General features: G+C 45.1%; 1 protein-coding gene across 1 annotated transcript in view; it reads left to right on the forward strand.

The window, feature by feature from the left end:
- The window catches only part of LOC144781934 (WD repeat-containing protein 62-like), a 636,677-nt gene extending 628,578 nt beyond the window's left edge, over nucleotides 1-8,099 (forward strand). Inside the window, exon 31 of the mRNA XM_078661021.1 lies at nucleotides 6,853-8,099. Coding sequence (XP_078517147.1) covers nucleotides 6,853-7,104 — 252 coding nt within the window. The 3' untranslated portion in view covers nucleotides 7,105-8,099. The remainder of the gene's footprint in view (nucleotides 1-6,852) is intronic.
- Nucleotides 8,100-12,842: the final 4,743 nt, after the last annotated feature.

Here is a 12,842-nt window from a genome sequence, read left to right on the forward strand (position 1 = left end):
TTGCCAATACGTCAACGAGTGACGTTTAAGACTTGTTGTACTATCCATAAGGGCCTCAACCAATTGGGACCTGAGTACTTGGCGAACAAATTTATTCCTTATGTTCCCATCCGTGCCCTTAGATCCAGTGACCAATTGTTACTAAATGTTCCCAAGATCACTAAAACCAGGTTGGGTGGTAGAGCCTTATCTGTCGTGGGTCCCAAATTATGGAACTCACTTCCGTTGTCATTAAGGCAATGTAATGACCACCGTCAATTTAGAAAACATTTAAAAACATTTCTGTTTGGTTCATTTTAATTGTTTCCTTGCTCACAGTATTTTAATGATCTGCTCCTTTTTTAGTTCTGTACCGGCAGTTACAGCGCGGAGATACTCCCTTGGGAGTTTATTCAGAGCGCTATATAAGCCTATAAATAAATAAATAAGTGGCCTTTACCTGTGCCCAGGGCAGAGCCCTGTTGGGCTGACACTAGAACAAGCAACAGACGTCCCTTGGTGCAGGAGATATGGTATACTGCCTCCACCCCCCCCCATGCGCACACACACAAACACTGGATGTACATGATGGTAGGAGGGAAACTAAATGGTTTTGGAGTCTTCCACTGCCTGGTGGGGGTTGGGTGGACTGGCACAACCTGGCTACTTGTCCCATGTGATCTATGGTATCCGCTTCCTGGGCCATGAAAAGATTGAGCACCCTGGTGGGTATGGATACTGTTGTAAACCCCTTCTGTAGCCACGAAAGTGGTGGAAGGCATGCTGGAGTTTGCGAGGGGCCATGGAGAAGCTCAAGGACTTGGCTGTAGCTCTACTATCCTAATAGCGCAACAGCGCTGAGTCCACTTTCTCTCCAAAAAGGTGAGAGCTATCAAGGGGCATGTCCGTAAGCAAAGCTTGTACATCGCCTGAAAAGCCAGTGATTCTCAGCTAGGCATGGTGCCGAAGGCCCACCAACCAATAAATCGATCTACCCAGTGAGTCTGTCGTGTCCAGACCACATAGTATGGTGAACTGTACTCCGCCTCTCCCGTCAGCAATAGCTTGGGAGAGTATGGCTCAGGCCTTCTGCAAGGCCATAAGTAGCTCTTGCGCAACCAAATATCAGCTCATATGGGAGTATCAGTTCAAGAGGCATGCTGTGTTCTCCAACAAAGTACACGGCTGGTAGAAGAGAACATCCTCTTCCTAAATGTTTCCAGTCTCTTGGAATCCCTGTTCAGTGGAGTAGAAGTGAACTTTCGCAGGGATGACCCTAGAAGTGGAGGATTGGACCACCTAGCTCTGCGGGGTATGGTGCTGGATAAGGAAACTGGGGTCATCAGGAGCGGGGTGATGGTGTGCATTTGTCCCTATGCCGGGCCGAGACCAGGCCCAGAGTAGGACATCGGTAAGGACTTCATTAAAGGGGGAGTAAGAATTCAGATGGGGAGCGACTCCCAGCAGAATCACCCCTGTCAAGACATTCGTCTTGACTGGCACTGAGGGCAGCTGAAGATTTTAAGACCTCAGCCACCCTAGGCACTGCCATAGTAAATGGGGCACCCTCCTCCACAGCGACAGTAGAGGGAGAGACCTGGCCAGTGTCCGGTGAGGTGTCTAATCCGCCGGCATCTGATAGTTCCTCATATCATCCTTGTTGTCCTCAGTATCGTCTGTGGTATAAATAAGGGCCCTCAGACCCTGCCCATTCATCTCCCTCAACAAACCAAACTGGGTAGGGGAGGGCCTAAGGGGAGAAGTGTTTAAAGACTTAACGGTACCTTGTCCCCCAACTAAGTCATACACAACACGAGAGGTACCAGAAGTCTATACGCGGGAGCCTATGAAGTACTCACTCTGTGAAGAGACAAAACCAACAGGTCAATGTACAGATTATCCACGATTGAAATATAATAACAGGAGAAGAGAAGAGAAAAACCTGAAGGGAAAGAAGAGCCCCAGAGGTCCTTGGAAAAATTCCCATCAGCCCGCTCAATAGCGGAATGTCGTCATCTGGGTAGAATGGTTGACAAAGGCAATGTCCATGATGCCCTTCCTTAGGAAGCACCCAAGGCTAGCAACAACTTAGGACCATTGCGTTGACCCTCAACCAACAGAGACACGGACTGAAAAGGATTAAATTGCAGTGCTCAAAAGAATGTGTGATAAGGAAAAGAAACAAGGTTCATAATCCAAGTGTTGTTAAAAATACCTACCTTGATGTCATAAACAAACTTTATTGGGTCTGACCATCAAGGTGGTATGGTTAAAAGCAGAGTGCAAATAGCATGCAAGAAATTGCTATTAATCATGAGTCTTAAATGGTCGACATGTTTCAGCCTTAAAAAGGCTTTCTTCAGGACCTATGATGTACTACTGCAATGAAGAAAAAACGTGAATGAACTTACTGGGTGAAAGCCTCAATAAGTGAATCTGTCCTCCAAAAGTAAGGAGTCAGAAGTCTTCTCCTGTATATGGAACAATCAGAATACAAAGCGACAAACATGATTCTTATTGTCAGCAAAAGGAAAATCTAAGTGTGAAGTACACTCTAGACTCCTGCATAAATCAACTCACCCAAATTGCAGGGAGGAAAAACCTTACCTCACCTGGCACTTGCTCACAGTGAAGGAGGCCACGCACTAAGAAGAAAAAGAAGAAAATATAAAAGCATACGTATCATTAAATGAGTTTTATGAAGATCAACACCCCCAATGGTTTTAATAGGGAGTCCTTGAGTCATGATAACAACTCTGACACAAGGGCCTCTAGAGGGTTAGGCATGCCCTACACGAGGCCGCACACCAAGTTAAAAAATGGCCCATCAACCCCAGAGGGCCAGAAAACTAGGCAGCACTGAATAAAGGCTACACGAGTAGTTCCCATTCAAATATTAACAAAAAGGACATCTCCTTACACTTCTGGTGTCTTATATATCTGTGAAAGCTCAGAGGAAGATCGCCAGTAGGCCAATAATAGCGCCTGATACCCACCAAGTATTACAAAGATCTACCCAGCAAGTATTTGTAGAAAAAAGGCAGCCTCCGTGACAGGCCCCATGTGCTCACCTCTCCGTCGTTACCTCGCTCAAAACTGTGAGTCGAGGGGGAGGTGAGGACATCAGGAACACCGCACGGTAAAGTAATGAGACTGCGGACCTGCAAGGGAACGAAGCCGTCTCCTTTGGCGGCCAATCAAATGCGAAGGAGCCAAGGCGGACTTCATTTCATATGCGTGCAGTCCCGGGTGGCTGCTCGCTGGCGAACGAGCCCCGCTATTGGTCCGTTTTTGGACCAATCCATACCGCGCACAAAAATGTTGACTGTATAGTTAAAAGCTGTAACGCGATTGGATCAAAATGTAGACCAATGGAGTTTTGCTTGTCTGTGTTGGTTGAAATATACACAGACAGCATCCGCACATCGCGAATGCGGCAAAACGCCATGCAAAGGGCAAAATACTTGATGTTTCTCTGCAGGGACAAATAGAACTAAATGTCCCAGAGAAAAGACTAATCATACTGAAAAGCGAACCACTTACAGCGCTCAGTTCTCTGACCCTCGCTGCAAGTAGGCTGTTGATCAGATACCGCGTCTATCGAGTCCAGGCATTGGATAGATATAGACCATTCACAGAAGGCCATCTGTTCTAATACAGTGCAGACTAGAACAAGCTCACACACAATCCAAGTGACGTTATTGCAAGAGCAGTTACATATAATCCAATGTCCTCCCTCAATGCCCCATGATGGTGTGGGCTCGCCCTTCAATGGAGGCATGAACCAACGTTTAGGAAAAGCGTGAGAAGGTACACACGCTCACATCACAACCTGTCAGATGGTATAGGCCAGCACGAGTACAAAGAGCCAAAAAAAAGAGCCAAAAAAAAAACAAAGACCACTTTATTCAAAGGTGGAACAGATCAAGGGACCATGAAAAATTCATGAAAAACTGATACCCACGGTGTAATTGAAAAACAGAGCCTTAAAGTTGTAACCACGGGATATCATCATTCATTTTTTAACTTGGTGTGCGGCCTCGTGTAGGGCATGCCTAACCCTCTAGAGGCCCTTGTGTCAGAGTTGTTATCATGACTCAAGGACTCCCTATTAAAACCATTGGGGGTGTTGATCTTCATAAAACTCATTTAATGATACGTATGCTTTTATATTTTCTTCTTTTTCTTCTTAGTGCGTGGCCTCCTTCACTGTGAGCAAGTGCCAGGTGAGGTGAGGTTTTTCCTCCCTGCAATTTGGGTGAGTTGATTTATGCAGGAGTCTAGAGTGTACTTCACACTTAGATTTTCCTTTTGCTGACAATAAGAATCATGTTTGTCGCTTTGTATTCTGATTGTTCCATATACAGGAGAAGACTTCTGACTCCTTACTTTTGGAGGACAGATTCACTTATTGAGGCTTTCACCCAGTAAGTTCATTCACGTTTTTTCTTCATTGCAGTAGTACATCATAGGTCCTGAAGAAAGCCTTTTTAAGGCTGAAACATGTCGACCATTTAAGACTCATGATTAATAGCAATTTCTTGCATGCTATTTGCACTCTGCTTTTAACCATACCACCTTGATGGTCAGACCCAATAAAGTTTGTTTATGACATCAAGGTAGGTATTTTTAACAACACTTGGATTATGAACCTTGTTTCTTTTCCTTATCACACATTCTTTTGAGCACTGCAATTTAATCCTTTTCAGTCCGTGTCTCTGTTGGTTGAGGGTCAACGCAATGGTCCTAAGTTGTTGCTAGCCTTGGGTGCTTCCTAAGGAAGGGCATCATGGACATTGCCTTTGTCAACCATTCTACCCAGATGACGACATTCCGCTATTGAGCGGGCTGATGGGAATTTTTCCAAGGACCTCTGGGGCTCTTCTTTCCCTTCAGGTTTTTCTCTTCTCTTCTCCTGTTATTATATTTCAATCGTGGATAATCTGTACATTGACCTGTTGGTTTTGTCTCTTCACAGAGTGAGTACTTCATAGGCTCCCGCGTATAGACTTCTGGTACCTCTCGTGTTCATTCATCTCCCTCTCCAGGCCTGTCAAATAAAAAAGGCTATGGTTTCCACCCGGACGGCATGGTCCTAGTCCACGCCAAAACTGGCATCGAATGACGCTCACCAGGCTCCGTATCCAAGTCGGGAATGACAATGGGGATAGCACTGCAGTGGGCTCTCGATTGGGCGCCAAGAAAGGTGTTCATTTCGCAGGCGGCTCTGTTCCGGATCCATGGAGCCTAACTGGTGCTGAGGGCGAACCAGTCTGCAAGGATCCAGTGGGGACAATTCCCGAGCCTGGTGGGCCCGCAGGAGCTCCAGAGTGGTCGGGCCACCCAAATATGAGGTGCATGGCCTCATAAAAATCTTCATCTGGTGGGGAGGGGGTTCACTGTGGGTCCTGGAAAGTCAGTGAAGCACGGAGTGGACCCCCAAAGCGTGTGGCCTGGAGTGCTGATTTTCCTGGGCATTATCTGAAGACTTAGGAGGGCATAGTGAAGTTGGAGATCTCTTAGACTTTTTGGATTTCTTCTTCTTGTGTGATTTATCTGACGACTTCGAACAGGATGACCACTGCCGGGTGTGGCTCCATGTGTGTGGTCCCAGGGCCTTCCACGTGCTCTGGATCTTAAATGTTGTGGGGTCGTCGGATGTCAGTCAGTGAGGAGCTTGAGGGAAATGCTCCCTTAGTGCCTTTGGGTGCACGGAACGGCAATCCTCAGTCTTGGGATTGTGGCCCCTCTCCAAGCACCACAGATAAACCAAGGGTGGGTCTGTCACACACATCTGCCTGTGACAGGCTCCACATAGTTTGAAACCAGGGGGACATTCTGTCTCACCAGGAGAGAAATCTCTCCCAAACATGTTTGGCAAAAATCCGTCAAAAAGCCTATATGGGCACCACACACATCATTCATAGTGTGGCTGACGCGGAACTGGACGGCACCACCTATCAGCATGCAGGGTACTGGTTGAAAACATCCAGATCCAGTTTGATGCCTGGGGAATATTCTAAGATAAGGAGTGTACGGCTAAAAGTCTCTATGAGATAGAAACTGACCTCCACTGGAGGGCTTGTGCTTTTTTATGACTACATCGTCACTTCAAGGGCAGACCAAAGTCAGCGTGGAGCCACACAACAACACCATCTACAGAGGTATGGATACAATGCAGTTTAAATCTTCTGCTCCTGTCTCATGCTTGGGATATTCTAAAGGTAAGGAATAGAATCTGTGGATATTCACTATAGCCCTGCTGTGTGTTTGGTATTGGCAACGTATTTCTGGGCTATTGTTGAACGCAGGAAAACACTATAGTGACAAGAAAGGATAAGTTACAGTTGCACATGTCTGCTGCTATTGAATAAAGGGAGCTGGACTAGACTTGGGGGGGGGGGGGGGGGGTGTATTGTATCGCCTTGTCCTCAAATGTTTATCTCATAAGCGGTGGAATAACTATTCTATGAATATTGTAATCACTGATTAAATTGTTTATTTATAATGTCATTTTATATGGTTAATTAACACATTTTTATGAAATGAATGTATTGTCTGCATTTCCTTTTAAGCAAAGAAAAATTGCGAATATAGTATAAGTAAACTGACTATCCACTAGAAAAAACATTATCGAAAGTAAGTAACATGTTCTTTCTGATAAGGTACAAAGAAACATTGGACATTTGCATACATCCAAAATCGTTCTAGATCAATCTTGTAGGTCAAGGAAAGTGTATTTCTGTACATTGCATAACCTCTGCTACATACTGAACATGTACAGTGCAAGAGTCCTGCATAAATTATGTTGAGAAAGTTAAAATATGTTCTGTTGGCTTTTTTTTTTTTAATCGGTGTATGTATTTTCTAAAGGTAACGTCTTGCACAGATACTGGATGCGTTGAAGAACAGTTACAGAAGAGGTCTATATTCTCCAAGGCCTTCTTTTCTATTCAAAGTCAACTGGATTCTTTTGGATTTGACCGTGACATTGCTCCTCAGAACTCTGATGAACTAAACTCATTAGTGCAAGAAATGAAGAACAGTAAAGAAAATGCAGTCTCTGTTTTAGAAGGCTATTATGAACTCATTTTGAAGATGATGCAAAAGAACATACATCGCTAGGATTAAAACAGTTTACGTTATCTTAAAAAGGTTTACCTATTTTGGGAGGTCCGTCTAGATCTCCTTGTCTGCAGAGGGAGAGTAATCACGGGGTCCTTCCAGAGGAACTTCACAGGGACACACGGTCTGCTATAACAAGCGGTCTTCGCCTACCCTTTAAGCAAATTTGGTGACGTGGTTGGAGTCGCATATAAATTACGTGTAACAAATAGGTAATGGTCTGTTTTTGGGAAGAAAACAATGTGGAACCATTTATAAATCGAAATTAGAAGTCTGGATCTGTCCTGCCAGTCAAACTCTGAATTGTTGTTATTCACAATTTTCCATGCCCTTTCATGTTTGTCCAAGTATCATTTCCGCAAACAAGTTACAAAATGAGATATTAGCTGTACTGTATAATACTGAATAGTTAACTATACCTTTTTCTGACCAGCTGGTACAAAATGAGAGAGAGGTCGTGTAGTTCCCTAGGAAGGCTGTAGTTGCGACTAGTATATACTTAAAAAAAAAAAATCATGACACTCGGCAGTGCGAATGTTAACTTGTTCTGTCCCTGAACATCAGAATGTTTTTTATTTAAGATGACTTGTTAAATCATACAATGAGGATTTTACCGAATAAAGCTGTAAATACAAATCTTTTCTAAAAAATGGACATGCTGCATAGAGTTAATTTATAGATATGTGCTTCTAGCATTGATACATAGGATAAAATGGTTAACGCTTTGTACTGTTGCATTTAAATTACCTTTTTATGCAGAAATGTATAAAACTCGCAATTGTAGAGTTTTTTTTTTTTTTTTACTTGCCCCTGCTATGGTATTTTATGTTGGTACAGCTACAGCGCGATAATATCACTCATGTACATTTATCGATGTATTAAGGTAGTAAACTGACTTGCGGTTGCGCATTTGAATTTTTTTTGTTCTTAAGATTTAAAAGTATTTAACATGTAAATGTGTAAAGAGAAATACATTCATTTTGTAATGAGTAAAATTAATGTTTATATCAGTCATACAAAAATAGAGTTGGTTAAATTATTCCCAGTGTATTTAAGTTAGTAAGTCACAATCTAGAAAAAACAGAAAGAACAATCAAATTGTGAATTATGTAGTAGCAAATAAGTGCAAGAAAGTGATGACATAAAATGTTATTACTTTTTGTATTCTGTAATTGCAAATATTGTCTGCATATTCGTTTTAAAATAGTTATTTTTTGAATTTGTTAACTATATTTCTCTTATTGCATGTAAGAGATCGATAAAATATTAATAGGCAAAATAAGTTTTGCACACACTATAATTATTCAGCCATTGCTCAATGCATCTATTATGAAAATAACTACGTTATTATATAATTTTCAGATGGATACTTCTGACCTACAATTCCTCACCTTTGGAATATTCCTTGGTGCCAGACTGGATCTGGAGATTTATTCAGCAATGTTTCCCGCATGGTAGGAGATGGCATTGTTTGGCCCAACAGGTGACTTCATACTGCCCCGGAAGTGATGGAGTGAAGTCTCATGTAAGCCACACCCCTGCTCTGAGCAGTACCCTTCCGTATTGGTAGGAGGCATACTTTGTTTCTACGTAGCATTGCCTGCGCCCGAAGAGAGGTCTGCGGTGCCTATATAGGTGTCAACTCAGCTTGCTGATGTCAGTTGTTTTCATTCGGTGCCAGTAGGCACAGATATGGGAAGAGCTACGCCCATTCTCTTTTTGGCTGACCTTTTTTTAACCCTTTTGTGGAAGATTTTTTATATATTCTCTCCTGGTGGGGCAGTAATGTCCACGAGGAAGACTGGTTTAAAGCCCTGTGGCACCTGTCACCCATAGATGCCGGTGACAGATCCACATCTCGTCCGCCGTTGGTGTCTCAAGCGCAACCACGATGCCAAGACCTGCGTTGATTATTGCGCCATGCACCCCAAGGCCTTCAGAAAGTGGTCCCTCAAACTCCTTGCTGTTCGATGTACAACACTGCAACGGTCTTGATCCCGGTCAAGAAGAAGATCCTGGGATTGGTTGCGGGGCCATTCCAAGAGCTCATCGTGGAAGTAGTCTGGGCGTTTCTTCACCCAGCACCCTAAATCAAGGAGTTTGGTGCATGCCTGTTGTCTCGGAGGAGGCCCGAGCCATACTCTTCCAAGTTATTGCTGGGAGAGACGCAGCTAAGCTCACCATAAGCTGTGGGCTGGATATGACCGCTCACTAGCCAGAGCAGTTTCATCGTAACTGGTCCTTGGTGCCATGTCTGGTTAAGAGCCACTGGCTTATCGGAGCATGTCCATGCCTTGCTTATGGACATGCCCTTCAATGGCTACCTCCTCTTCAGTAATAAGGCAGACTCGGGGCTGGAGCACTTCAAAGACAGCAAGGCTACAGCCAGGTTCTTTCGATGGCCCCTCACCAACCCCTGTCCGCTTTTCGCTACTTTCTGATGGTGGTATGGCCTTCCAGCCGTGTTTCTATCTGCCCAGCACCACAGCCCACAGGCTTCCCAGCTATTGCATGGTCGAAGACCTGGTACCCACCGATCTCATGGGTCCGGTAGAAAGAGTTTGGGCCAGTCACCCCTCCCCTCCCCCCATCACATCAGCTCACTACAGCCCTCCCCCCACCCCTGGCAGCCACAGCCTCCAAACCTCTATGACCATAATGGGCATCCAGTGGGAGGCAGGATACACCATCACCTGCACCACTGGAGCTCAATAACATCTGACTGCAGGTTTCTCCAGATTGTCCAAAGTGGCTACTCCCTCCGCTTTGTGACTACCCCTCCACCCATATCACCCTCTTGCGACAGGCTGACAGATGACCACATCGCATTAGTCTGCCAGGAAAAGATAGCTCGCTTTGCCAAAGGAGCCATAGCGAGGTTGCTGGCATCTGAAGTAGGTTATGATTGTTATTCCTGCTACTTTGTTGTCCTTAAGAACGACGAAGGCATTTGTCCTATCCTAGACCTACACCCTCTCAATTTCTTCCTGATAAAGGGGAAATTCAAAATGCTTGCACTCGCTTAAGCCCTGTCTGCCCTGGACTCGGAAGACTGGATGGTAGCCTTGGACTTGCAGAATGCATACTTCCACATTCCTGTCCTGCCCACCCACAGACATTAACTGTGGCTCACCGTAAGCCATGAGCACTTACAGTTTGCCATGCTCGCCTATGGTCTTATCAGTAACCCTCGGTGTTCACCAAGGTGATGGTGGTGGTTGCGGCTCAACTGCAGAGATCAGGGATACCAGTCTTCCCTATCCCGATAACTGGCTGTTGAAGGCGAGCGCACCTCTGGTGATCATCTCCCACCTTCAGACTACTGCGGACCTCCTGCACATGCTGGGGCTCACTATCAACGTGCCAAAGTCACACCTGACCTTTTCTCAAATGCTCCCTTTCATCGAAGCTGTTCTGCACACTGCAGTTTCGGACTAATCCTCTCAAACAGTCTCCAGGATATTTAAGCTATGATACCAATATTGCAGCCTGTATCCTGGGTTTCGGTGAGACTGACTCTGAGGCAGCTGGGCCTCATGCCCTCCTGCATCCTGCTAATGACACATGCCCATTAGCATATGCAGGCTCTGCAGTGGGACCTGAAGTTCCAGTGGGCGCCACATCGGAGGAATCTCTCCGCCATGTTCCAGATCGCTGAGGGCACTCCAAAAGATCTCCAGACCACGATTGGGTCAGCAGCTGACTTCACTTAATTCCCCAAACAGATCTGATGGTAGTGACAGATGCGCCACGCCAGGGATGGGGTGACCATCTGGGAGAGGTGGTGATCCGCATCTCTGGCGGAATCCGCACTCCACATCAATCTGTTGGAGCTCCATGCGATCAAATTGGCATTGAAAGTCTTTCTACCTTCCATCAAGGAAAGGCTAGTACAGGTGTTCACGCACAACACCACTGCCAAAAAAAGGATTGGCTGTGCAGAAAGAAAAACATCTCTAGGTGGTGGGATGTGCTTTGTTTTAAAATCTGGTATGCATTGGCCTATCATTCCACCAGAGCAAATGGTGCGACCACTTCGTTAGCATGTAGAGTTTTGGTCCTTGACATCTGCCAAGCAGCAACTCACTACACACATTCACTAAGCACTCCTGCCTGGAGAGTCCGGTCCATTAGGACAGGCACTTTACCCGTTCGGTCCTGCAGGACTTTCTAGTCTAAATAGAGTTTGCAGACCCTCAGAGGAAGAGGAGGCATTGCTTGGGTATCTATTCTAAGGTAAGGAATCTGCATCTAGAAGTCACTATCAGATGAACAAGTTACTTACCTTTGGTAACGCCTTATGCGGTAGAGACCATACAGCTGCAGATTATTTAATTACCCACCCATCCTCCCCGTCTGGGAATGGATTTTTAGGTACAGGTTATTCCCTTTTCAGGGCTCAATTTCCACACACCAGTGGTCCGTGTTTTTTCGTGGTTCTGTGCTTCTGGTATCTAAAGTCACGGAAAGAAACTGATATCCGCGTGCTGGGATAGCGCCTATATAGGCAATGCACACATCACTTCGGCGAAGACGACGACACATGGAGACGTTGCCTGCCGGCGCCTAAAAAATATCGAGATCCAGACTGACACTGGGGAATAATTCTAAGGTATGAAATCTGTGGTTAGATAGAGTGTCTACAAGATAATGCATTGCCAAAGTTAAGAAACATGTTCATTAGTTATTTTTTTTTTCGCCCTTACACCTGGACTCGGTGTTCTGTTCCCAACTTTGCTGATTTTCTAATGACTCCAAAATTATCCAGAGTGTGGGTCAGGGAAGATGACTCTCCCGAAAACAACAGAGTTTAAACTGTGCTGTGACTGCAAGAAACTGATGTCGGTCACAGACCCACAATGCATGTGCCTATGGTCCATGGACTTTGGTTACAACCCTAAGTCATGCTATGAGTGACCCGTCTGGCACCTGAAGACAATCATGGAGCAGGAGGCAAACTTTACGTCATTGATCATATAAATATGTTGCATTGTAAACAGATGTCCAGCTCCAAGTTGCGAGCCTGTTCTCCGACATAGTCACAAGGCCAGTCTTATTCAAAGTTGTGTTCCTGCTTGAAGTCTTCAGGAACAGTCGAAAAAGTGAAATAAGTGCAATAAAGTCAAGAGGGACGCGTAGACATTCTGCAACCTTGAAATCTGGCAAGTGAAAAAAAAGGTGACACACAAAAGGTCCTGCTCCAAACAATTCCTGCATTTCATCCCAGCACACTGTGAATTTCCCTGGCTCTGATCAAGCCAGCGAATAGCGGCCTTCAAGGAGGCCATGATGAAAAATTCCCAGGCTCTACTGGCTCCCTCTAGTGTGCCTTCCAGCCCCAAAGACCAAAGGGGGCACTAGTTGGACTTCTGCCAGTGGGCCCTTCCTACTACTGCAGCCTTAGCCACTTGTTCCCATACCTACAGCTGATCAAGATCTGTCAGAGCCAATCACAACCATAGGTCTCCGACACTGAACCAACATCGTCTCGCAACTTTCCTTTGTTGCACTCTGAAATAACAAAGGCGCAACTTGTTGTTGTATAATTAGAGCTTCAGCCTCAAGATGTCCCTCAATGCCATTAGTATTAGAGGCTAGATGCCCTCCTATGCTCTGACTCCGATGCGGTCTGGTAAATATCTTATGTCCCTCACAACACTGATGATGACCAGGAGGGAGACAATCTGCTCCCTCCTTATGTTATGTTATGTTAGCCAATTTATAGAGCTCTGCGTTTT

The sequence above is a fragment of the Lissotriton helveticus genome, chromosome 9, assembly GCF_964261635.1.
Source record: "Lissotriton helveticus chromosome 9, aLisHel1.1, whole genome shotgun sequence".
Taxonomy (NCBI): domain Eukaryota; kingdom Metazoa; phylum Chordata; class Amphibia; order Caudata; family Salamandridae; genus Lissotriton; species Lissotriton helveticus.